The sequence below is a fragment of the Protopterus annectens genome, chromosome 9.part0 (assembly GCF_019279795.1).
Source record: "Protopterus annectens isolate FY-2018-M chromosome 9.part0, PAN1.0, whole genome shotgun sequence".
Classification (NCBI taxonomy): domain Eukaryota; kingdom Metazoa; phylum Chordata; order Ceratodontiformes; family Protopteridae; genus Protopterus; species Protopterus annectens.
In genome coordinates, this window is record NC_056743.1 from 1,889,034,712 (window position 1) to 1,889,049,786 (window position 15,075).

General features: G+C 42.1%; 1 protein-coding gene across 1 annotated transcript in view; it reads right to left on the reverse strand.

Annotated features, from left to right (window-relative positions):
• The window catches only part of LOC122812305 (venom factor-like), a 1,464,680-nt gene that overhangs the window by 972,901 nt on the left and 476,704 nt on the right, over positions 1-15,075 (reverse strand). Inside the window, exon 13 of the mRNA XM_044084707.1 lies at positions 8,300-8,439. Coding sequence (XP_043940642.1) covers positions 8,300-8,439 — 140 coding nt within the window. The remainder of the gene's footprint in view (positions 1-8,299; positions 8,440-15,075) is intronic.

Consider the following 15,075-nt stretch of genomic DNA (forward strand, 5'->3'; position numbering starts at 1 on the left):
GAATGCATTGTCATAGGTTCTCATAGAGGTGCCAAAGGAATGCATTGTCAAAGGTTCTCACAGAGGTGCCAAATGAATGCATAGTCATAGGTTCTCATAGAGATACCAAATTAATGCATTGTCATAGGTTCTCATAGAGGTGCCAAATGAATGCATTGTCATAGGTTCTCATAGAGGTGCTAAATGAATGCATTCTCATAGATTCTCATAGAGGTGCCAAATGAATGCATTGTCATAGGTTCATAGGCTCATAAGTAACTACTAGGCTAGCTAACCAATTTCCTTTTTTGTGCTCAAAATGAGCTACCCCATTTGGTTATAGATTAGCCTTACCCTTTCCATGGCCAATAATTATGCATTACCTGTAATGAGAATAACTGGGATCGTACCATAATTTGTGGGGGCCCATGCTGGGATAAAACATTTAGGTCTCTGTCCATTAGTAGTACAGGGGAGAGTCCTGGAATAAAGTTCTATTCCACATCCATAGATTTAACTTGCATTTGAATAAGGACGGGAATGAACTTTGTATTATGTGGACAGGGAGTTTGTGCCACAGCAACAGCCCTCCAAACCATTCTGTTGATGTTGCAGAAGAGCTTTAGATCCCTAGACTGGGTATTTCTAAAGCCATTTGACTTGCTGATGTGCAGAAAATCCATCTGAAATGGGTCAGAGGATGCCTTATATGCCAGACACAGGTCACCTCTTAGCAGTCTCTAAGATACCAAGTATAGTGACAGGGCTTTGAGTAGGTCCTTGTTGAATGTGTCGTTCAGATCCTTTATATTTTTAGGAAGGTTTTAATGGGGTATCTATGTGTGCATTCTAGTTGTTGCATGTGTTTGGGCAAACAACCTCCCAAAAGAGGCATTATATTCAATTACTGACCTCATGAGGAATTAGTAAAGGGGGGCAATGGCATCCCTAGATCTAGACACAATTCTTTTGTTTACAAGCTGAAAACTTATAAGTCTTGATTTACCTTCACCTGTCTCCCAGCCAATGCAATGTTTGAGGTATTTGCTTCAGCAGCATCCAGGTACCTTTAATATACCATGCACATTCTTGCATGACAATAACAATTTTTATATCTCAGGAGAGCAGAGAAACATACATTTCAATAGCAAATAAAACTACTTGCCTCATCACATCTTCCTCCCTCCGTCTACTGGATACTTTGAAGATTTTACATTCTTTATCTTAACCAAAAAGCCAACAAGGGATACATAACAAACAGATTTTTGATTTTGATTACCTCTGCTCTCATGATAATCACAGCTTGTTTGTTTGTTTTATGGATATCATCAGTCAATTAATAAAATCTAGTAGTTAGCATCTATGCATACTAGTAATAATGGAGTATGCTACCAAATTTCCTGAAGCTGTGCCATTACAAAAAGTTAATAATAATAGGATCATAGGAGGTTACTAGGCTAACGGCACTTTTCTGCCTAGCCATTCATGCCCTAATTTCCCAGCTGTCAATGCCCACAGGGTAGAATGGCTTTGGCCCTAATTTCCCAGCTGTCAATGCCCACAGGGTAGAATGGCTTTGGCCCTAATTTCCCAGCTGTCAATTCCCACAGGGTAGAATGGCTTTGGCCCTAATTTCTCAGCTGTCAATGCCCCCAGTGTAGAATGGCTTTTGCCCTAATTTCCCAGCTGTCAATGCCCACAGGGTAGAATGGCTTTGGCCCTAATTTCCCAGCTGTCAATGCCCACAGGGTAGAATGGCTTTGGCCCTAATTTCCCAGCTGTCAATGCCCACAGGGTAGAATGGCTTTGGCCCTAATTTCCCAGCTGTCAATTCCGACAGGGTACAATGGTTTTTGCCCTAATTTCCCAGCTGTAAATGCCAACAGGGTAGAATGGCTTTGGCCCTAATTTCCCAGCTGTCAATGCCCCCAGGGTAGAGTGGCTTTGGCCCTAATTTCCCAGCTCTCAATGCCCACAGGGTAGAATGGCTTTGGCCCTAATTTCCCAGCTGTCAATGCCCACAGGGTAGAATGGCTTTGGTATATGCCTTTGACTTAGAGCATCTACAAACTGCTCATGTCCATAAGGTCTGCAGGTGACAAGCCAGGAGTGAATTTGCAATTTCCCATCCATTGGTCCAAACTGTATTTGAATAAGCTTAGGGAAGAGCTTTATTTCACATGAATGGAGAGTCTGTTTCAGAAAAGGAGTGATTACTGAGACACGTATCTACCTCCTCAACATGTATTGTTTCTATCACAGATGGTGTTTAGATTCTTAGATCGGGTAATTCTAGTGCTGTTTGTTTTGTGAATTGTAGCAGATCTGTCAGGGCTGGATCAGACAATGGCTTATAGGTTAGGCATAGATTGCCCCACAGCAGTCTGTAAGATATGGAGTACAGGGACAGAGCTTTGAGAGGGTCCACTTAGGATATATTCTTTACACCCTGTATTCTTTTAGTGAGGAACCCCTGTAGCTGCTCCAGTCATTGCAAATGCCTAGTCAGATACATCCTGAAGGCTGCATTGTACTTGATTGTTGGTTTAATGAGGGCTGAGTGTAATGGAAGCATGATCACCTGAGATCTGGATTCCATCCTCTTGCTTATAGGTTGTGCCACATGGAAGGATTTTCTCACTACCATGGACAAAAGGTGATCAAAGTTCAGGATATTGTTAACCTGAGTCCCCAAGTCCCTTACCACTGTGTCTACTCTTAGGAGAGTGTTATCAATATTGTAATTTGTAGGGGTGGTCATCTTCCCAAAGGGTATAAAATGCATTTTTTGCATTAAATTTTAGGCCATGTTACTGGTATCAGTTATCTGACTATGTTAGACCTTTGTGGAGGATATCTACATCTGTGGAGGATTCAATGATTACACCCACCCTGCAGTGATCAGCACATCTGGTCAGTCAAAGGCCCTCTACATTTGCCTTGATTTTAGAGAAGTATATTCCAAATATGAGATGTGCCAGTACCAAACCCTGTGGGACACCACTAGCAACGAGTTTCTTGGTGGAGGTGGATTCCCCCACCTTAACTTCATGTGTCCTATGAGCCATTTACATGGGGTAACATAGGGATTTATGCCAATATTTGTGAGTTTTTCTATAATATCCAAATGAGGTATTGTTTTAAATGCTTTTGTCAGGTCAAGGTAGGTAGTATACACCATTTTAATTTCATTTGTGGCTCTAGCGACCTTCTCAAAGAAGTCCACCAAGTTTAGCAGGCATGATCTGCCCTTGACAAAACTGAACTGGGATGGGTCCAATGTTTGACGAGTCCACAGTAATTCTTTCCATAGCTTTGTATATAGGACTAGTCATACTTATGAGTCTCTTCTCTGGATCTGTTGATGGTCCAACTTTGTGCAGAGGGATGACTACTGCAGTCCCCCATTCCCTAGGGATGAAGCCTGTCTGGGGGCTGCGGTTGAACCGAGATTCTAGTGCCCCTGACAGCTCATGCTTCCAAGTTATTTAAGCAGGATCCTGGGATATTATCAGGATGTATGCAGCATTTTCAACTATCAAAAGTGTGGTGAGGACCTGTTCTTTACTGACTAGGGGAATTGGGGGTGATAAAGGGATAAAATTAGAGATAAATTTATCAGGCAGCAAATTTGCTTTATCCCCTGGTTTGGTATGTATAGGAAGTTCAGTTTCCTAACAGTTCAGCACACTGTTGGTTGTTCCATTTAGGTTGCGTACATACCTGAAAAATGCCTTTGGGGTATCCTTAGCCTGGCATACATGTGGAGTCTGTCAAGTGAATGATTTTATTCATTATCATCATTGACCCCCATTTTCTACATGGATTTGGGGTGTATCATCATTAACCCCCATTTTCTACATGGAGTTGGGGTGTTGTGCCAGCTGTTGCTATCTCTGAACAGTAGCTTCTGGATTCCAAACCAAGTGGGTTTGCTGCACTGCCCTTCTATCTTGTCTGCTGAATAGATAGGATATCCAGCCTCCTCCTTCCTATCATTGTCATCCATGCTGTCACTCATCTTGTTTCCTGGATGTATAGGATGTCCCGCCTCCTTCTTCCCATCATTGTCATCCATTTCCAAGCTGCATCCTGTCAGTGAACCTACAGTGAATGTAGCAATGCTTAGTTCATGTTTGGTATGCTGATTTATTTTCGTCCAGCTTTTACTCAAGAGAGCTATCCCAGGTGACCCAAGCTGGGCACCTGGACACTGGCCAGCCGGTAGCTTATTGACTCAGGGCTTCTGGGGTTTATGGCAGACATACATTGGCCAGCAAGGGTGCATGCACCCCTTCCACCATTAGCATGGGTCCCTGGCATAGGTTCATTGGTAAGTTTAAGATAGAAACCCTCAGCATTTTATTCAGAGGTGGGAGGAACCCCACGGAGACACAGGAAGAACATGCAAACTCCAAAAACCTTAACCATTATGCCAACCGGTTCCATTTTGTGACTGATTTTAGTATTACAATATTTTTAAGGTGGAAGAGGTCTAGTAGGATAGAATCTTTTATTACCCAGAAGATGAGGCAGAGATCACCATGACAAGTGAAAGCAAGAGGGTTTTTGTTTCTCCAAGTAGCTAAAGGATGTTAGTCCTCTGATTTTATTTTAGTTAGCAAGGTGTTTGCAATGGCAGATTCCAAATGATGCATTGCACTCAATGATTTCCTGATGAGGTAAGAACACAGGGGGATTATGTCATCATTAGACTAACAGGATATACCATTGATAATTGGACAAGGTAGCAGGATTTTCTAACTCTAACCAATACACAATGATTTGTTATCAAATAATGTGCATTGATTCTAATAACTGTGCTTGTCCTAAGTGGGATGACATTTATGTGGTAGTCAGTAGGACTGCCTTGCTTCACAAAGGTAACTACACTACAGTTTGCCATTAAGCTGAAGGTTTTGTTTGGTACAGCATGTGCTGATTCTGACAAGAGCCTCTCGGAATATACGGATATCTGTGGGCGGGGGGGGGGGGGTGCAGTAAAGCACACAGTGTGCAGTCATCTAGAAACTGCGTTAGTCCTAGAGTTTTAACATCTGCTTTCACCAGTGAAGTAGATTGTGAACAAGAGGTGATGTACGACAGAGCTCTGAGAAATACTTCTAGTGACATTGGTAAAAGTTTCTAAAAGTAACCACAGACACACTGGAGTGAAACAGACCTGCTTTATTAAAAATTAATCAAGTTTAACACAAAGTAAAAGCAAACAAACATGACTAAGCACATTCACCTTACTTAGGCATCAGAGTCATGTTGTATTACAAATTACACCTTTTTATTCAGAGCCATCCCTTCACGTAACTTTCTGTCATGGAAATCTTTTAAACACATACATCCATGAGAATCAGTAAAAACACCCATTAACACCAATTATTTAAATATATAAATCATTAAAAATTACTTTTAAGTTGTCACATTTTCACAGACCATAATGTTGATTAATACAAACAAGTCTTGATGTTGTACCATCAAATAAAAGCAAATAAAAAATGTAGCATTTGTCCTTAATACTTATTTAAAATCTATCATCACAAATAAATTAATATATGAGTATTAATATCATACAGAACCGGACATGTTAACATTCTTTCCTCTTTTGTTTTAAAACACATGAGATGGAAATGGTCTCATTAATACCTGGTTCTACTTTTGCATTTAGTCTTAGCTGCCACTTTGTTTCCTTAATTTCAACATCTAACTTGGGGTCACCTCTCTTTTCATTAATAAACAGATGGTCTAGTATAAAAAATATAAACCTTTTGAAATTAGTACAGCTAGTGCTGTGCATATATAGGGCACTACTCACCTTCCTGTTTTTAATATCCCTAATGTGCTCAGCGAGCTTGTCTCTCAAACTCCTGTGGTTTTATCCATATAAAATCCTGGGCAGGTCATGCATGTTGCCACATAAACCACGATATCGCTGTTACAATTGCACCAAGCTGGACATTGTAAACTCCAGTAATAACCAGTAATATCCACATAAGGTCCATCATTAACAAATTTACAATAATGACCAGATCTACATTTACTCATCTGGGACATGTAACTCTTGGCAAGTCTCTTGTCCTGTGTTTCTAATAATTCTGTAGGATTGTTATCTTTACTTTTCCTATAGGCTACCTTAAGCTTTGAGCCGAATTTTGTCTTAAGGTCAGCATCAAAAACACGCTCCCAAATTGTATATGGTTTTGTAACTAGTTGGGGTGGATTTATGTGTTTAAAAGATTTCCACGACAGGAAGTTACATGAAGGGTTGGCTATGAATATAGAGGTGTAATTTGTAGTACAACATAACTCTGATGATGCCTAAGTAAGGTGAAAGTGCTTAGTCGTGTTTGTTTGCTTTTACTTTGTGTTAACCTTGATGAATTTTTAATAAATCAGGTCCATTTCACTACCAATTTTACTTCTAGTGAGTTGCCTCTTAGATGAAAAGAAACCACCAACTTAGGTTCTTAGGTGTTTACTAGGCTAATAACCACAAGGGTGTTTTTAAGCCTAGCTCTTACAGTATATATTTAATCAGACAGTCAGTTTACAATCCAACAGGTGAAACAGAGGTTTATGTTTAGACAAATGAGTATGTTGATATTGCCACCAGTGAGGATCACAAAAAAAGGCTTTACTAATGTCCAAATAAATACGCAGTCTAGAAACACTGACCTTTGCTGATGGCATCGGCTATATTTAAAAAGGACATTTAACTAGATTAAGGAGACATGATATACTGTTCTAGTGTTTACCAGCTTTAAGGGTTTGTGTCATCAGTTTCCTTGTTCATGATGTTGACCAAGACACAATCCATAACTTTACAGATGATGCTGGCAAGACTCAGAGGACAGTAGTCACCAGGGTCCATGTCAGACCTGCCCTTGTGGACTGGTACCATGATGGCCAAACTGCAAAGCTCAGATACACAACTATGACAATACTATGGTTGAAAAGGTTTAGGAGGGGTTCAGCAATGTTTTTTGTACCATGAGATGGGCACTTCATATGAGACCCCTTAACTATTGAAAACAATGAAATGACCTACTAAACTCCATGTAACAGCTTTACTTTTACATTTTAATAACTGATTTTAATTGTTTTTAATTTATTTTATTGCATACATATACTGTTTGTACATGTAAGATGTTTGCTCGTTAAACACCCTAATATATAAATTGGTAACTAAATAAATTAGTAAATAAATAAAAAGTAAGCCTCAATAGTTAGATGAGCTTGTGCTCCATTACAATGGGAATTTAATGTCTCTAGCTGTCAGCATAACATTTTTACTAGAAACTTCTGCTTATTAGTATGATTTGGCTTACAGTGGTCATGGACCATGGATAAACCACCACTGACGTGCAGAGCAATGACTATGCCATAAAAGGGGACACGGATGCAAGTAAGAGAAGCAGTAAACTGCAAACATCTGTAATGGATCTCACATACCACATGCAGGCACCCACAGGTCCATGCACGTGTGACCACGGACACACACACACACACACACACACACACACACACACACACACACACACACACACACACACACACACACACACACACACACACACACACACACACACACACACACACACACACACACACACACACACACACACACATGCAAGTAAGAGAAGTAAGTAAGAGAAGCAGCAACCTGCAAACATCTGTAATGGATCTCACATACTACATGCAGGCACCCACAGGTCCACGCACGCGTGACCATGGACACACACACACACACACACACACACACACACACACACACACACACACACACACACACACACATACTCACAGACACACACACACATGCACACACACACACGCACACACACGCGCACACAGTGTTTGAAAAGCACTGGTACTTATTATTAATAAACCACATGCAGAGAGAACTAAGCCAGTCTAACAGTATTAAATCAACAGTAGCATCACTGAAGAGTTCTGAGGAAATCACCTGTGAGGCAGCACAGAATCACAAGATTTTAAAAGGTACGGTCATGAGGCATTATAATATCAAAGTATAATATATACAAAGCATCTGTGAGGTTGTACACCACTCACGGGTTATAAGAAACAAGCAGCTCCAGGTTCTGAAAGTTGCTGCAGCTCAGACTTAGTATGCATCTTTCAGAGCTTACGACATTAAATAGGGGCACAAGACTTTCTAAGTTTGATGGTCACAGTATGAAGGTTAGGAATATTTCTTTGATATCCTCTGTTTGCAGGATTCTTTTGAAGTCAGATGTACAGATTTTTAATAAATTAATTAAAAACTGAATTAAAGAAATATACTCACTGTAATTTCTTGAGGGGAATAATTATAGAGAATTGCTTTTATTTCGATCTGTTCATTCCGCACAGCTGAATAGGGCAAGCGAAGGTCGATGAAGAAATCCTTCATCACTATGATTTCGTATGGCTCAGCAACACAGACCCCTGAAAGAAATGTTACACAAGTTACTTTTGTATGTGTAGTAATCTTTTTACATCTGAATAAATACTTTAAAAACCTGTTTAGAGCCACTGAAAATGTAAACACATGGTTATTTATGTTTAAATCAGCTATTGAATAATGATGTGAGAGCTAGATGGTGTAAGAACATTGGTTCATAGGTTCATAGGTCTGTACTAAGCTAATGGCCCAGGAGCCTATATAAGCCTAGCCCAAGAAGTGTCAAGCAAGGCCACTGAAGTGATCCCCAGGGTGCTATTACCCACCCACTCGTCAAGATTTCTCTTAAAGAGGGCCAGTGAAGTGCTCTGCTTGATGTGAATGGGAACTTTGTTCCACAGTATGGGAAGTCTCTGAGTCAGGAATCTGTCCCTCCAGCATGTTCTGTTTATTGTGGTAATGAGGTTAAGGTCCCTGAAGCTCGTGGCATAGAGGGACTGGGATTTCTTTAGATGTAGCATATCTAGAAGCTCTGGGTCAGACATGGCTTTGTAGGTCAAGCAGAAATCGCCTCTAAGTAGGTGATAAGAGACAGAGTATAGCTGGAGTTTTTTGAGTCTGTCCATATAGGACATGTGTCTAAGGCCTAGGATCTTCTTAGTGAGGTATTGTGGCCTTTCCAGTTGTTGTAGATGTTTAATGAGGTACATATCAAATGGGGCATTGTATTCTATAACAGGTCTAATGAGGGACGAGTAGAGAGAGAGAGAGAGAGATTATGACCTCTTTCCTCCTGGATGATAAACCTTTTGTAATGAGATATGGCACATAGAAGGACTTTCTGACAACAGTATCAATGTGGTTATCAAAGGAGAAGTTGCTGTCAACCTGTGCCCTCAGGTCTCTTATTACATTTTCATTGTTTAGTGGACTACCACCTATGTGGTCGTTCACGGGCAGCAACGTTTTTCTAAAGGGAATGACAATGCACTTTTTGGCATTGAGCATAAGGCCAAGGTTCTGGCACCAGTCATTAGAGCCAGTGAGGCTTTTTTGTAGAATGCCTACATCAGTTGGAGAATCAATAATGGCTCCCAGTTTGCAATCATCTGCGAACTTGGTCAGCCAGAGTCCCTTTGTATTGGCTTGAACTTCAGAGGGGTAGATGCCAAACAGGAGAGGACCTAGTACCGATCCCTGTGGGACACCACTTGTAACTGGTCGGTAGTCAAATTTGGAGTCTTCTACATTCACAGTGTGGGTTCTATCAGTGAGCCACTTGGCAACCCATCTTATGACATACGGGTTTATGACTAGTTTAGTGAGTCTATCTATGATTCCTGAGTGAAGGATAATGTCAAAGGCCTTGGCAAGAAGGCTGTGTGAACTACTTTGCCCTTATCCACAGCTCTGGTTACTGACTCGAAGAAGTCTATCACATTGAGCAGGCATGATCTACCTTTCACAAACCCAAACTGCATGGGGTCCAGAGTTTGGAGATTCCCTATGTCCTTATTTATAAGGTCCATGATGATGTGCTCCATAGCCTTACATATCAGACTCATCAGGCTAATGGGGCAGTAGTTCCCAGGGTCTGTAGTTGCTCCCCCTTTGTTGAGTGGGATGACAGTAGCAGTGCACCATTCTGTAGGGACAGAGCCTGAGGTGAGGCTGTGATTAAACAGGATACTCAGGTGTGGTGCCAGTTCACTTTGTAATTCATGTAGAACACAGCCAGGGATATTATCAGGTCCCATGGAAGCTGTAGTCTTGGCTTTGGACTGTTCAGTTTTTATCTGTGTAGCCATGATAATAGGGACTTCACATTCCTCAGGTATTATGATAGACCGTTTAGGGGGTGAAAAGGGGGTAAAGTTTGCACTGAACCTGTCAGCCAATATGGTGGCAATATCAGATGGTTCTGTATATTGGGGCAATGTAGAAATTGCCTCATGTACACAGACAACCCTCTCCTCCTACCACCCAACACTACAACCTGTGAGAGAGCACTTATCTAGCCAAACTGGAGGTAAAGCTCTCTCCAATCAAGACTGAACTTGACAGTCAAGAGGAGAAGGTAAACACTTGCACCACACCACACTCATCACATAGTCTCACTAAATCTACACCACCAACATCCACACATAGAAACACAAAAACATTCATGGAAGCTCTCAATAATAATCTGCTCAAGCAACAGAGACCTCCAAAGCAGAAATGCAAGCAACCTCCACCCCCAACACAACCCAAATGACACATAGTCTGCAGACTCAGTGTGCCACTCAACCACAGCCAATGAGGCAAAACAATGTACCCAACACACTAGTCATAGGTGACTCTATAGTCAGGCACACTGATGTCCCCCTCACCAGGCTAAAGAAGGAGAAGGTTACTGTCAGCTGCCTGTCGGGTGCCAGGATCTGCCACATAACCCACGCACTCAGGTCACTCCACAACAAGTACAAATATGACTCTGTCATTGTCCATGTTGGTGTGAACGACCTGAGATGTACCTCCCTGGACTACATGAAAAGAGACATGGAAGAGCTCTCCGATCTTGTAGCCCAGGCAGATATGACCCTAGTCCTGAGTAGCATTATGCCATCACCCAGAATGATGCCGCAGTACAAGGACAAAAATGATTGACTTCAACAACTGACTAAGCTTCTGGTGCCATTCTAAAGGGATCCAGTATCTGTCTGCCTGGGATGACATGGTCGACAGACCACAATGCTTTGCCAGAGATGGCCTGCACCTGTCACCCCTGGGATTCTGGATACTAGCTAAGGTTCTTGCCGTCCCTATAGTGCCTTTTTTAGGCAAAGTTCAAATGACAAACTCACCACCGTAACAGGAACAGGCAAGCAAAAACTGAGGGTGATGCTACTCAATGCTAGAAGTCTAAATCTCAAAATGCACTCACTCGAGGTACTACTTAAAATGGAGAACATTGATATCTGTGCAGGGACTGAGACCTGGTTCAAGGCTCCAGAGAGCACCCCTGCACTACCAGGCTATAACTCATACCACACTTTTCGGCCATGTAACCTGGACCAGAACACCAAAGGCGGAGGTGTGTCCATATTCATTAAGGATATCCACACCTCCAGGCTAGTTTCTCAGCATAATGCAGCCGAGGTTATCCAAGTGCAACTAACTCTGGGCAAAACTGCAATCCAAATTGTAGCTTGCTACAGATCACCCACCATGCCCCAGGATTCCCACTCCTCTTTTCTTGATGTACTGGAAAATATTAGGATTCAACCAAACACCCTAATAATGGGCGATTTCAACTACCCCACCATTAACTGGGAAAACTACTCATGTACCAACTCCTTCACTCAACGCTTTCTGGAATTCATAAACTCCAATGCCCTGGATCAACTTATCCACACCTCCACCAGGGGCAACAATATCCTAGATCTAGTCCTTACCAACATGAGTGACCAGTTTTCCACACCTGAAGTCAATGCCTCATTGGTCCAATCCGAACATAAGCTAATTACCCTATATATCCACATCCTGCCCCCACCCCCCATTAAGGAAACCATGGTAAAAAATTCTCCAAAGCCAACTTCATGCTTTTTAAGACAGAAGTGGTGAACTTCGTGACACCCATGCAGATGGACAGTACAGTTACAACTACTGAATCCTACACAATGGCACTTTATAAGCACTTACATAAGTGCATGGATCGTGCTATCCCAAACAGAACCAAGATGCTATCCTTCAAAAAAAGGAAGCCAATCTGGTGGTCCCCTGTCATAAACAAACTGTACAACAGAAGGAAGAAATTGTTGCAAAAGAGAGCAAAATCCCATGAGTGGAGGAGCTCCCTGGTCAGCCTCAGTAAGAAGCTGTGATCCGTGATAAAATCCTCCAAAGCTAGTTACAAAAAAAAATTGCCACTGATTCTAAAGAAAACCACAAAGCATTCTATAGCTATGTCAAGATTCTCAATGGCAACACTCTGATCTGCTCTGAGTTACAGCACAATGGCACTAAATATACACACCCAAATGATATTTCCAACATCCTGGCAGATAGGTTCAGTGCTAACTTTACCCCCCCCCTCTCACCCTCTAAAGAGCCCATCTCTATACCGGAAGAATGCAAAGTTCCTGTAATCACGGCTGCACAGGTAAAAACCACACTCTCCAAAGCCAAGAACACAGCATCCATGGGACCAGACAACATCCCAGGCTGCATTCTACATGAACTACAGAACGAACTGGCACCTCACCTAAGTGCCATGTTCAATCATAGCCTCACCTCAGGCTTTGTGCCTGCTGAATGGCGCACAGCAACGGTTATCCCACTCTACAAGGGGGAAGCCACCACGGACCCTGGGAACTACTGCCCCATTAGCCTGATGAGCCTGGTCTGCAAGGCTATGGAACATATCATCATGGAACTTATAAACAAAGACATTGGTAATCTCAAAACTTTGGACCCCACCCAGTTCGGGTTTGTAAAAGGCAGATCATGTCTCCTATACCTGATATACTTCTTTGAAGCAGTCACCAAAGCTGAAGACAAGGGTAAGGTGGTTCACACACTCTATCTAGATCTTGCCAAGGCTTTTGACATCATCCCCCACTCTGGAATTATAGATAAACTCATTAAACTAGGTATAAATCCCTATGTCACAAGATGGGTTGCCAACTGGCTCACTGACAGAACCCACACTGTGAAAGTAGCAGACTCCAAATCCGACTTCAGACCAGTGACAAGTTGTGTACCACAGGGTTCAGTCCTGGGTCCTCTCCTGTTTGGTATCTACTTCTCTGAAGTATAGGCTAACACAGAAGGTCTTTGGCTAATGAAGTTCGCAGATGACTGCAAACTAGGAGCCATAATTGAAACTCCTAACGATGTGGACATCTTACAAAAGGGCCTCACTGAGACAGATGCCTGGTGTCAAAGCCATGGCCTCAAGCACAATGCCAAAAAGTGCATTGTCATCCCCTTTGGTAAAAACTCTGTACCCATGAACTACAACATAGGCGGTAGTATACTTAACACTAAAAGTGTGATAAGAGACCTTGGGACACAGGTGGACAGTAGTCTCTTCTTTGATAATCACATCGCCACAGTAGTCAGGAAATCCAACTTCAGACCAGTGACAAGTGGAGTACCACAGGGTTCAGTCCTGGGTCCTCTCCTGTTTGGTATCTACTTCTCTGAAGTACAGGCTAACACAGTAGGTCTTTGGCTAATGAAGTTGGGAGGGTGGCCTGATGGTTAAGGTGTTTGCCTTACAAACACAAGGTGCAGGGTTTGAGTCTCACAAGGGGATAATTGGCTAAGCTTAAAATGGCTCGCAAGGGCAGTTAGCTTAGTACTAACCTATGAACCTATGAACCTATGAACCTATAAGATGACTGCAAACTAGGAGCCATAATCGAAACTCCTATTGATGTGGACATCCTACAAAAGGGCCTCACTGAGACAGATGCCTGGTGTCAAAGCCATGGCCTCAAGCACAATGCTAAAAAGTGCATTGTCATTCCCTTTGGTAAAAACTCTGTACCCATGAACTACAACATAGGCAGTAGTTTACTTAACACTGAAAGTGTAATAAGAGACCTTGTGACACAGGTGGACAGTAGTCTGTCCTTTGATAATCAAATCGCCACAGTAGTCAGGAAATCCTTCTACATGGCACACCTCATCACAAAAGGTTTCTCATCCAGAAAAAAAGAGGTCATTGTTCCCCTCTACTCATCACTCATTAGACACATTATAGAGTACAATGCCCCTTTTGGTATGTACCTCACAAGACATCTACAACAACTGAAAAGGCTGCAGAAGTACCTCACAAAGAGAATTACCGGCCTCAAACAGATGCCCTACGCAGACCGTCTCAAAAAAACTCCAGCTTTACTCCGTCACATATCACCTACTCAGAGGTGATCTCTGCCTAACATACAAAGCTTTGTCAAACCCAGAGCTGTTGGACATGCTCCACTTAAAGAAATCCCAATCTCTCTGAGCTACATGCTCTAGGGACCTAAACCTTGTCACCAGAATAAACAGAACATGCCGGAGGGATAGATTCCTGTCCCAGAGACTTCCCATACTCTGGAACAAACTACCTATCTATATCAAACAAAGCTCCTCATTAGCACTCTTCAAGAAATATCTTGATGATTGGATGGGAAATAGGAAATTCACCCCGGGGATCACCTCTGTGGCTCTGCTCGACAGTGGCACAGGAAAATAATTTTCCTGGGTGACAAAAGCCAGGGTACCTTTTTGGCTGGGCTTGTATAGGCCCCAGGGCCGATAGCCTAGTACATACCTATGAACCTATGTATTGCCATTGGGTTGTAACTCAGAGCAGATCTGAGTATTGCCATGTAGATTCTTGACATAACTATAAAATACCTTGTGGTTGTCTTTAGACTCTGCAGCAATTTTGTTTTCACAACTAGTTTTAGAGGATTTGATGATGGATCTTAGTTTTTTGCTGAGGCTAACAAATGAGTTTTTCCAGTCTTGGAACTTCACCCTTTTCTGCAATAGTTTTTTCTTTCTGTTGTAGAGTTTGTTTATGGTTGGGGGCCACCTGATTGGCTTCCTTTTTTGGAGGAGAGCGTCTTGGTTCTGTTTGGAATGGCCCGTTCCATGCACTTGTGTATGTTATCATACAGTGTATTGGTGTATGATTCAGCAGT